Below are 12,695 nucleotides of genomic sequence, written 5' to 3'. Positions count from 1 at the left end.
CAAACTTTTACAAAGTTAAAAGCCAGTGTTAATATTTTTAATATATTTATAGAATTTTTTTTCTTAAAAAAGTAAATAATTTAATTCGTAATATTTTGGTATTACGTTGTTAAATTAAATGTGTCTAAAGCTACATAGTCTATTAATTAATTATAATCAAAATTTATTAAAAGTTAAAAGAGAGTGTAAATAAAAATAATTAGTTCTAGATCATATTTTAATTTGACTGATGTAAAAATATTAACAAAAAAATTAATTATTAAATTTTCATTTTTTCATTAACATTTTTTATTATTTTTTAGCAAATATTAAAATGATTTATAATGATGGAATTTAAATTAAATTTAACTTAGAATTATAATTTATTATTTAAAAATTTATTTGCTCATTAAAAACTTCGATTTTGATTTAAATTTATAATTAGCATTTATTTTAATTTTCACCTTTTTTTAAAAAAATTAACTGGAACTAAAATTCTTTTTATAGAAGGAATTTAATTTTAAGTAAAATATGGATTTTATTCATAATTTTTAATATTTCTACTTTAAAATTTTATTTGTTTTAATAAGAATATTTTGTTTTAAAAATTCTCAAATTATTTGATTCAAATATTTTTAAATTAAACTAAAGAGATTTTTATATAAATCTTTTGATTATTTATTAATTGAATATTTTTTTGATTTGTATTCGAAAAGCAAATGATTGTAACTTAATTTAATTTTTGTATTGTGAAGGTAGAGTAGAAAATAAATTACATACTTTCAGTATCTTAGATATTGTATTTTAGAAGGTATGGTTTATATAGATAGGAGAATATTTGCGTATTAGGTAAATGCAAACATAGATTACATAAAATTTGCCAAGATATCACTTGATTATAAACAAAATGTTGGTATTTTAGTTTGAATAATGTGAGTAATTCGAAGTGCAAAAAGAAACGAAAATAAAGGAATGTTATTTTCTTAATTTGCTATCCAGTAGCTATTATTATATGAAATAATTTAAGTTAGAGTTTTTCAGCAAAAGAAAAGCAGGTTTTACAATTTTAATTAGTATTTAATTTTTAGTGTTCAATAAACAAAGAAGTAATAATTTACACAAATAGCTTATTTGTTTTCAAAAGGACATATCCTCGATTACTTATTTCCGTCAAAGAAATTCTAACTTGAAAGCAACGTAACTCGAAATGGACTCAAAGAGACAATAACAGTTGTAGTCTTTCAACAATGAACCAAAAATAGAATCAAATAAACCAAAATCATAATAAAAAATAAGCTAATATGATAATTCTTATCTTTCTAGAAGTGAAGATGAATCTTAATATTATGCTTCTTAATATAACGAAAGAAAACCTTTTGATTATATTTAAGGTGATTCTTTCATAAGCAAGGATGAAGAAGTTATATAAAATCCTAAAGTAAAATCTTTTATATTTACATAGTACTCAATCTTGATTAAGCAACATTAACTAATTAATTGCTTTAAATTATTTTAGACTGTAAAGTTTGTGTCAGGACTTAAGGACCATGACGTAGAGAAGAAACTTTCTTCCTTGTATATTGTTGGTAAAATAAGCGATTTAAATATTTAATTATGATTTATATTTAAATATTATTTATGTAGAAAAATATTTTACTTCAAACTTAAAAATAATTCATTTATAAACAAATAGACAAAGACATGATATAGATGCCTGTTATAAACCTTCCTAAATCAAACTAATATGGAATAGAGGAAAACATACACTTTTAAAAAGAGGATTTAACTCTTGATAAGGAAAGAGTCTGGAAGAGTTTAACAAAGGAGATTCTAAACCCATTTGTTTCATAACTCAAACCTCTAGTCAGCTAACAGACTGATATTGATAAATGTATTATTAGTTGATTGATTAATTAATTAATTTACGCTAATTTATGATAAAACTTGGCACAAATAATAAATTTTACTAATTTGAAAATAAGATTCTTTGAAATAACTTAGATTTATTTATATTAATTTTATTTTAACAATTTCTTATTTTTATATTAGTAATTGAACAAGATAATCACATGAAATTCAAAATACTTTCATCCAAAAACTCTGCAAAAGAAAAAATGTTGAAAGTAATTAATTAATCACCTTAGCATCATCAAAGTCTATTATAAAAAAATCAAAATCACAGAGTTAGTAAATTCGAATATTGAATCAATAGCTATTTATACTTAATCAAAATTGTATTATTAAAATTAGGCAATAGTTTAGATCATTTTTTTAAGTACATCATACAAGATAGTTAGTAAAATAACCTAAATGTTAAATAAGATATTAATAAACCTAGAAAATCTAATCTTTAAGTTGGCAACGAAAATGGAGGGAGAAGAAAAAAAGGATCAATCCTTTAAACAGCAACAAGTAGTAGCTAAAAAAAGGCTGTTAAAAACTTATCATAAGCCATCCAACAAGTTAAATAGTAATTATTTACTTATTAGAGATATTAAGATAAATACCTTCACAAATATTTTAGAAAACCATTCGCTAGATAAAGTTTTTATGTTTGAAATTAAAATAATAATAATTAATACATAAAGTAAGAGCTTTTGCTCAATAAATTGAAAGAAAGAATTTTGTTTATTTTTTTAAATTTTCATTTAAATTAATGAAAAAAAAATTAAATTAAAATTTATATTTTTACTTAAAATTATAGGCAATAAAATGTTACTCCTTTTTTGACTTTGTTAGAAGAAGACAAGTTGATGAAATAAGAAAACTTAAAAAGCATTTAATCACCTAGAGTAAACTAAAATTCTTAAGTATCTCCTCTTACATAAGAAGCAAATCTAAAATTAAAGAAAGCAGCAGTGTCTAATGTTGCTTCCCCACAACTTCCAGCAAAGACTGCTACAAAATAAGAAAATATTAATAATGATGTTTTTGAAATATTGGATAGAAAATATAGGAAAAAATATAACATGGAGTACAAAATGCAGCTGAGAAGAAAAAGTTGCTATTGCTCATAATGTGGCTAATGCACCCAATATGAAAATAAATATTAGAATATTGTTAATCCTATACTTATTAGAAAGAAAAAGAGGTTTACTAAAGTTTTTAAAGTTGTTAATTTTCTAAATATTATGAATAGAACAGTCAAGCAAATACCTTCTTAGTAAGAAATAGAGAATGAATCTTAAGGATCTGTTAATATTCCTTCTGTTTTAGAAGAATCTGATTCAAATTTAAAATAAGGATCATAAAAACTTATTTAGGGCCCTCATCGAAAATCTATTATTGGTCCTCCTTCATTAAGTAAGATAGAGTTAAATAATATAACTGAAGAGAGTCCTGTAAGAAAAGCTAAAAAATAAATGACTTAAGTCAATTTAAAGATTTAAACTAATAATAAGTAGGAAGAATTTAAAAAACCTACTCATAAAATTAGAAAAAGCTTTACTTAGCATTTTGACGATGATACATATAGCATAGACAAAAATAAAAATGACTTTATTAAAGATTTGGATAGTAGTGATTACTCTCCCACAAATATTAGAAGAAATGATTCAGACGAGAGCTAATCTATTTTGTTTGATAGAAGATAGCATAGCTTTGCTATGGAAATCAATAGTGATCACGATTTCTCATAAAACAATACAAGACATAAAGTAGTAGATGCAAGAAATAAAAGAGGATCAAGTTATAACTAACATAAATCCACTTTTCTTAATTTTATAGAAAAAAAAATATAAGAAGCTAAGCAAAAAAGAAAAGAAGAGGAAATTAAGTATGTGGGAAAAACTCCTCTCACTCTTCTACTTCAAATTCTTTCTAAAGGAAAACGCGATTCTGTTTTTACAGGAGCAGATGAATAAGAAAAAAAAATTTAGCAGTACATTTAAAATAAAAAGCCTCACTTAAAGCAATCATTGTACAAGGAAAGAATCAACAACGAGAACTAAAACCCTGAGTTAAATTCAGAGCTATTCATAACTGAAAAAGGTTATAATACCTATTCGAGTAGTCAGCTTAGTAATAAAAATATAGGAGATGAAACAAATAATATTGAAATTCATGAATAATTTAGCAGCGATAGGAAGAAAATCAATTCTCCATCAAATTACTTTAAAAACTCAATTCCACCTTTGGCTCTTTTTAAAAGAAAACTTAATAAGAAAGAAGCCTTCAAATCTATTAAAGAGAGAAATTTTGTGATTTCTCCAATCCAAGCAAGAACATTTGATTAAATGAATGGGACATTAACTTCCAATTCAACTAAATCCTAAAATGGATTCTCATCCACTAAGAAATAACTGCTAGAATCTGCTTTGAATCCTCTGAAGTTAGTAAAGAAAAAGATTGAAGAAAGCAAGGAAAAAGATCCTTATTTACAACAAAGAATTATTTAAATAGAATCAAGTGAAAATAAACATCATAAAAAAGTATCTAGTCATAGAGAAAACAAGATCATTAATACTGATAGATCTAGTAAAAACAATTATTACATAAATAATGGATCCCAAACTACATTAAGATAAACAAATACAGCTCAAACTACAGACAGATCTTCGTTTTTCTCTAGCTCAAATAAAAAACAAAAATCTGATATCAATAGAGGATAGTAGCTATTCATAAGAAATAAATTAGTAAACTCAGCTTCAAAGAATAATTTAAATAAAACAGATTTCTAAAACTCGAACGATAAATTTTAAAATCTATAAATTACAGAAAATAACATTTAATTAAATTAAAGCTTTGCTCCAAGAAATTTAACTCCTTCCTCATCATTGAAAAAGTTAATACCAAGATTTTAACAACTTTTTGAGGATCCTAGTTTAAAAGCAAAAACCAATCCATACTTGTAATAGCTATTTAAATCATAAACCCAATCAACCAAATAATCTGAATACATACAATCTACAAATAATTAATAATTTAAATCTTAAAAATATTTTAAGTCCTCATAAACAAATCGTTAGTGATAAATAGCAAAATTAATTGTTTATTTATATTATTTATTAAAATATTTTTTATTATTTTATAAGTAAAAGATTTTTAACTAATATAAAATTTTAATTAAATATTTTACTTTGTTTCTTCAATTTGTCCCTCGATTCAAAATATTTGAATTAAAAGATCAATATTATATTTTAAATGGGAAAATTGATAATATCTTTGACTCTTCAGCTTAGATATGTTTAAGGAGTTAAGGTAATTAAAAGAATAAAAATGTTATATATTTTAAAAAGTATAAATTATTTATAAGAATTATCCTTTATTTAATTTATTTTAAATAGTATTTTTGATTTTTTTAAAATTTATAAAAATAAACTCTATTAAGTAAGTAAGTAGTTAAACAAAGTGGTTTTAATTAAAAGAAGGTTTGATAAGTAATTTAATATGAGTAAATATTATAAGTGACTTTTTTTTTATTTTTTGGAGGGAAGAGATATTGATTGTAATAAAGTAATAACAAACAAATTCAGACTTAATAAAAAGAATAAATTAAATAAGAATCAAAGGTTTTTTCGGATATAATTCTAAATAAATCCTAATCATTAAAAATAAATAAGTATATATACATATATAAATAAGTACATACATATTTTTTGATTTTTATTACTTATTTTATCTTATATATCTCCTAAATAGTTTTCTAAGCTAATTAATTTAAACACAGTTTAGTTTTTGCTCTTTATTTTCAAAATTAATTTAATTAGAGGTAAATAAAGATTTATTTAAAATCAAATGACTTTTGTCTTAATAAGCAAAGGAAAAATCAAAACTTTGAGATACAATTATTAATTTCCCTACAACGGGTTTTATATGAAAATAGACAATAAGGATTTAAATTTAGATTTATATTTTAAGATGAAAGTGCTAAATTAGTATGCTAAATAGCATTAAAAATTGTTAGAAAGTTAGTAGAAGCATCGAATTAACTGATTAAATAGTTTTTAATTGAAATTGGTCTTTATTTTATCTTGTATAGCAAGATCAGGGTGCAGAAATTAAGATGTTTGTGTATTAGACATTTAAGAAGAATGTTAGCTAAGTAGAATAATAATTTTATTTTAAAACAATAAATCCTTCAGTATTTTTAAACTTTTATTTAACTGAAAAATTCACGCAAGGACTAGGAACTTTGCTTTGAATAAATAGACTTAGAATATCTTAAAGTTTTTTTATTTTTTCAAATGGCCTTTCCTTCTTATTAGTTAAATGTGCTTTTGGCATAATGAATGAATGAACGAAAGAAAGTAATAAAAACCTAAGTAGTTTATATATAAATTTTATTAAGGACTTACTTAAATATTTTAGTTTGATGGAAATTTCTGAGATTTCAAAATTGAATTTCCATTAAATTTATTAGCATCTGATTAAAATAAATAATATTTTTTGCTATAAAGTTTAAATGACTATTTGTTAGATCATTTTTACTCTAATAAATAAAAGTCATTTATAATATTTCATTTCCGTCATAGGGAGGGTTTTGCTTTTTTATAATTTGGTATCTTTTGTATAAGTATTGAAAATGATAATTTTAAAAATTAAATATGAATATAACTATATTTTATTAATTAAACTAAGTTAATTATCTAAGCCACTTATCAGTCTATTCTGACATTATTCTTTTATCATAAATCTTGCTATGCGAACAACATAGAGAAAAATTTATTTTTAGACAAATGAAATAAAATCAATTTTTGAGTCGCTATTTGACAATTTGGATGAATATGTTTATTTAATGCTATTACTTAAATTATCGAATTTGTATTTATGCTTAAAAAAGTTGTTTATTTATTTATAATTTCAAATAATCAATTTCATCTTTTGTGTGCTTTTCGTTTCAAAAAAGTATTTAGAAGCCACTGATTGCATAGTGATCGGCATTTCTTCATAAGTTTTTGTTCAATCAACCAATATATAACATAATGCACATTGGCTCTGGAACTAGAATCCATATATATATATATTTAATTGCATAGATATATTGATTAATGAAAGCTAGTAAATAATTAAACTTATAAGAAGCGAAGAAAGAAGAGACGAAAGATGAAAGAACAACTATATTGAATTATATTGAATGTATGAATACAAAGAAAAAAGAGATCAAGAAAAAAAAAAATAATTAATAAAAGCAATTTTAATATAATAAAGAAAAAAAAGTAAAAGAAAGAGCTACTTAAAGAGGGCGAGTCAAATTGTATAAGAAGAAACAGACCCAGATACTTATAAGAAAAATTTTTATTTATAAAAATAAGTTGACTAATTATAGATGCATTAAGGTGGTGCATAAGCAAAGTTGAAATAGTAGGCACTAAACGGCAATGATGCCGCCAATTAGCTGGCCTAGCAATAATTGCTGATTTAATAATAACAACAATTATAAGAACAACTATTGAATAATTCTCAATAGTAAGCTTCTTCAGCATAGCAGTAAGTTGTTCCTTAATCTGCAAGCAATTAAGGAGGACAATAAAGTTCAAATGCAGCTTCTGCAGCTGCAGGAACACCTTCTAATTCCAGCTCAACCATTGGATAGGGCACTACAAATTAACAAAGACTTAAATCTCACGTACAGTAATTTGTCAACAAGATTCGTAAGGAGAATGACAAATTTTATAAGTAATTTGTTGAAGTTTGCAAAAATAATAGAGAATCAGACAAATGTTTTGAGTTTCATAGCGAAATCCGTAAATTATTCCTTCCTTATGGCGACCTTCTTATGGAGATAAATAAGATGATGCATCCAGATTACCAGTACTAGATTCCTGAATAGTCGTTGAAAACAACTTTGAAGGATAGTTTCAACAACAGTAACGAATTAAATAATCGTGCTAGTACTTCTGCCAATGCAAACTCAAGCTCTGCTAATGGTAATGCAGGAAATTCAATCAGAGAATCTGACAGCGGTAAATAAAAAAATGACATTGATATTATCAATTCAAATAATTAATCTGGCAATAATAAATAACGTTCTCTGCCTGAACCACCAAAGCCAGAAGCTTCTAAAGAGGTAGTAACCCAAAAACTATCACAGTTTTGCCAAGTTATAAGATCTGAATGTCCTGATAAAATGGACGAATTTGTTAATGCTTTAAGGCAAAGACTCAAAAATTAAGAAGACCAGTTGAGATTATTTATTTAAACATGTGAAGAAATTTTTGGAGAAGACCATCCAATTTACTAAAAAGCACAAATTTTGTTTTAAGAGCTTCCTCAAAACAGTACTTCATAGTCTGAAAATAATGAAAGCACTGCAAATAATATTTAATAAATTAGCTAAGGTCAGTTAGTTTAAAATATAGTAGGACCAAGCACAGGAAAAGCAAGAAAGGATGAAGAAAAAGAGGGAAGGAGAAAAAAGAATAAAAATGCTTCCAATGCTAATAGCGTCAATAATGCCTCATAAAGTGGACCATTAGATAGCAAAAATAATAACAGCAATACTTTAGCTGCCAATAACTAAAGCAAAGAAACTGTTAATGGCAACTCTTCTTCAAATGCTAATCAAAACACCACAACCCAATCTTCAGCAAACTAAAACTAGCAAAACTCAAATGGGTACGTAAAAGGCTCAGTTGCAAACAAAGATACAAATCATTCAAGTACTCCTAATGGCAATAATTTACTTAATGTCAATCAAGGCAGTGGAAGCTATAAGGTGCCTTCCACCAGATTAGCAGATATGGGCAGTGAGCAATAATCAGTCAACAGAATATAATTAATGGGTATTTTTTTTAAAATTCAAATGAAAAACAGAAATACTTACTTACATACAAATTTTTTTTTTGTTAGCTTGATTGAATTTGTTTTTATGATAGCATAGTTAGTTAACTAGCCGCTTACTTATTTTCACTAAAATTTTTAATTTGTATATTGACTCACTTGATTTAGTTAATGGATTGAATAAGGTGTAAAAAAAAAATAATAGTGCATAAAATAAAGCAAATATTTTTAAACTAGTTATAAACACTATGCAGAAATAAATATTTTTATTTTTCAACAATAAAATAGTTAAATATGGAGTTATTTTATTTATTTAAATTTTAATCTTTTATTTAATTTATAAAATATAAATTATTAATTTACAGGTGATGGTGATGGTCCTGGCATACCCAAAAGCACAATACAAGGAGCAACTAAAGTAATAAATTGATTAAATCAAAAACATAAAAAAATTAATTTTAATTTGATAGATTTTTCATTTTAGCATTTAATAGTTATATTGAATTATATGCAAATAAATAATTAAATCAATAGATTAATTGATTGATTGAAAAATAAATAAATATCTTTCAAAAAGTCGTTTTTAATTTTAATTTAATTTTGTAAATTATTCCAAGCCAATTTATTTTACAAATTTGAATTTATTTTGTTTAATAAAAAATTATTTAACCTAAATTAATTAAATTTTATAATTAAATAGAGTGAATAAAATTTCATTTATCTGATTGATACTCATATGGATCCTATTGCCTTCATGAATATGTTAAAGTTACTTTATTTATACGTAGAATGCATTATTACTGCTAGTGAAATGATTGAATAAGGTTCTTACCTACTTTAAGGGTTCAATAATCCAGAAAAGCTCATAGAATAACTTAAAGATTTAGTTGAATGTAGAGAGAGCTCTAGACGTAAAGCAACACCATACTTCAAGCCTCTAAATGATTTCGATTTTAATCACCATGAAAGATTTACTCATAGTTATGTAGAAATGCCTAAATTCTATCCAAAGTACTGCTCCAATTCAACTGAATTAACTAGAAGTGTTTTAAATACAAGCATAGTTACTGTACCCTAAGGTACTGAGCATGTTACTTTCAGCATTATGCGTAAGAATCAATATGAAGAATAGTTGTTCAAGAGTGAAGATGAAAAATATGAATACGATCACCACATTTAAATGTATCGTAGAACTATTAAATTGCTTGAGTAAGTTGAATAATGTGAAGATCCTGAGTAATGTCGTCGTTTGATGTAACAGGCTATTGACTTGAAAATGATTGTATGCCTTTACAAAAATGGTTCACCTGAATAGCAAGAAATATGTGAAATTCTTTTGAGCAATCCTAAGAAGACTGTCCTTGTCGCTCTTGAAAGAGTTAGAAGCAAGCTTAAAGAAATAGAAGAAGCCAAAATGAATCAGGCTAGAAAACAATGGCACGAAGTTGCAGAAAAGAATTTCCATCGTTCATTAGATCATCGTTCTTTTATTTTTAAGCGTCACGATCGTAAATTCACAGTATCAACTCGTTTTGAGAAAGAACCTGAATTCCGTAATCGTATGTTGATGCGTATTTCTTCATACATGACTCATCAATAAACAATAATTCATAAATAGCAATAATACCAATAACAACAATAATAACTTTTACAGATGTAACAAGGTTCAACCCGCTCTGCTGGAGCTGCCTTAGTTAAGAACTAACATTTAAATGATGATGGTATCGAAAATACATAAGACTTTGAAACTGATGTGTCAAGTTATTTCTAATTCCTTAACACCTTCCAAGGTACTACTAACATTGAAAAATGTTCTCATGCTTCACATGAAGATTAACTTATTAAATTTGATTATCAAAATGTTGCCCGTAAATTTGCATTACCTATGATGGCATTTATTTTCGAAGATCCATAGATTTGTGAAGACACTTTTTCTCTATTGATGCATTACTAGCAATATGCTACTATCAATTAATCTGACCGTGAAAAAATTAAACGTACTGCTTAACTTGTACTTAAAGGTTTCTTTGATTTAACTTTTAAGCCTATAGAGCATACAGACATAACATTAAATGAAAATAAAGTAATCAGAATAGTCACAGAAATAGAAAACAAAATTTTTGAAAAAATATAAGCTTATTTACGTCCTGTCAGCAGAGATGGAACTGAAATTCCTTTTGGTAACGATAAGAACGGTAAGGGATAGGATGGTGAAGCTATAGCTGAAGAAAACGAAGAAGCAACTAAAGAAGGTGAAAAAAATAAATCAGATGAAAAAAGTGCAGAAGAAGAAGGTGAAGAAAAAGATGCCAACAATGATGAAAAGGAAAAGAAAAAAGATGGAGAAGAAGGCGCTTGCAAGCAAAAGGGTAAAAACACAAAAAGTCCTTCTTCTAATTGTCTAAACTCTGCTAACAAAAAGCAACAATCCAAAGATAATAACGACAATGATATGGAATTAGAAACAGAAGGCAATGAGCAACGCAAAAACAAATCATAAGAAAGCGGAGATTAAAACGAAGGAAATCAAGATAAATCAAACCATGTAATTTATAAACTTAATTAATATTTTATTTTAAGCAATTAATCTTTTTAGAATAATTAGAGCAGTTTGAATGATATTCTTGATGATGAAAACAGTAAGACTGGAGAGAAAATCAGAGAAATGAGTTTTAAGATGGATTAAATTGATGAAAATTTCTACTTGCCTAAAATTGATCCTGAGCAGATGATTGGATTCTATGGAACTAAAAATTTGTATATCTTCTTAAGATTTTTCTATGTTTTATATGAGCGTTTGTACAAGGCTCAAGAAATTTCACGCTACTTTGAAGACAATGAAAAGACTTAAAAGTTAACTGATTAAGAAAAAGAAGAACTTTCAAAAGAGCGTTACCAAACCTTTAAAAATATTTTAATTGGCTCTTTGAAATAACGTGAAACCAAGTACGAAGACTACTTGCGTTCAATTTTCGGTAAACAAGCTTTCTTAATGTTCACCATCGATAAGACACTACAAGCCACTATAAAAAGTTTATAAACATTAGCAACAGATGACTTAAGTTAAAAATTGCTTCATTTATACATTCACCCTGAAGATCATCGCTTGAGATAAAGCCTTCCTTCTCGTGAAGAAATATTATATGTGAAAATAAATAAAATAATTTTGGACTCTACAACAAAAAATAACTCAAATTCTAGCGATAATCGTAGCTTCTTTAGATTTACTCGTGTTTTAAATTCAAATATTTTATATATTAACTACATCGATTCCATATACAAAAATTGGGAAATTGATTAAATAAATAAATCTCGTGAGTATTTCAACTTCTATATGAACGATCCTACTCCTAAGTTGTAAAATAAGACTAATAACTCAGAGCTTCCTATATATCTTTCTCGTAACAAAAGAAAGAATGCTGATAAACTTAAATAAAAGCAGCTCTAAGTATTCCAATAAAACAACATAGAATATCACACATATTCAAATACAAATCATATAATTAATTCTAATAACTAAAAGGAAGACTATTTAGTTTCCTCTTCAAAGCTTAAGCGTCGCGCAGTTCCTTTAGATCAACTTGTTGAAGTAGAATTTAACAAAACAGCCAAATTTGAGTCTTGGTACAATAAATAGACTGAATCTTTAATCTAACTTAAAAGATCTCATGAACCAAGAAAATAATGCAAAACTACTTCCTCTACTTCTAACGCCACTTCAATAAGCAATACTGCTGAAGAAGCAGAATAAAAAACTCATGTAAATTAAAACTAATCTTCAAATTCAGTATCTAATACTGATAAGAATAACAACAATTAAGATTAAAGTAAAAACAATAACGAGAGTAATCTATAAAATGTTTAACCAGAATAAAGTGAAATGAAAGAGTGAGTGATTTTTTTAAATGGTTGATTTATAAAACTAAAATATTCCATAATAAAAAAATAAATAACTAAATACAATCCTACCTACCTACCTATTCATCCATTTATTA

At 25.5% G+C, this 12,695-nt stretch overlaps 3 protein-coding genes across 3 annotated transcripts; 2 read left to right on the top strand and 1 right to left on the bottom strand. All coding sequences in view use genetic code 6, as the record gives it.

Moving 5' to 3' along the window:
- Positions 1–1,012: 1,012 nt before the first annotated feature.
- Positions 1,013–4,949, top strand: TTHERM_00450960 (hypothetical protein; the record flags this gene model as incomplete). Its single annotated transcript, XM_001013392.2, has 6 exons — positions 1,013–1,417; positions 1,496–1,565; positions 1,673–1,870; positions 2,029–2,166; positions 2,230–2,449; positions 2,684–4,949. The coding sequence occupies exons 1-6, from the start codon at positions 1,187–1,189 to the stop codon at positions 4,947–4,949; spliced, it is 3,123 nt and encodes a 1,040-aa protein (XP_001013392.2). The 5' UTR covers positions 1,013–1,186.
- Positions 4,950–5,964: 1,015 nt separating this feature from the next.
- Positions 5,965–6,402, bottom strand: TTHERM_000450959 (hypothetical protein; the record flags this gene model as incomplete). Its single annotated transcript, XM_012796944.1, has 1 exon — positions 5,965–6,402. One exon carries the CDS (start codon positions 6,400–6,402, stop codon positions 5,965–5,967), a length of 438 nt encoding a protein of 145 aa, XP_012652398.1.
- Positions 6,403–7,054: 652 nt separating this feature from the next.
- TTHERM_00450950 (ubiquitin carboxyl-terminal hydrolase family protein) lies at positions 7,055–12,592 on the top strand (the record flags this gene model as incomplete). Its single annotated transcript, XM_001013391.2, has 4 exons — positions 7,055–8,702; positions 9,066–9,118; positions 9,401–11,245; positions 11,297–12,592. 4 exons carry the CDS (start codon positions 7,055–7,057, stop codon positions 12,590–12,592), a joined length of 4,842 nt encoding a protein of 1,613 aa, XP_001013391.2.
- Between the last annotated feature and the right edge of the window lie 103 nt (positions 12,593–12,695).

This window comes from Tetrahymena thermophila (genome assembly GCF_000189635.1).
Source record: "Tetrahymena thermophila SB210 genomic scaffold scf_8254686, whole genome shotgun sequence".
Classification (NCBI taxonomy): domain Eukaryota; phylum Ciliophora; class Oligohymenophorea; order Hymenostomatida; family Tetrahymenidae; genus Tetrahymena; species Tetrahymena thermophila.
The sequence above is the reverse complement of the archived record's forward strand: the minus strand, read 5'-3'. Positions and strand labels throughout refer to the sequence as shown.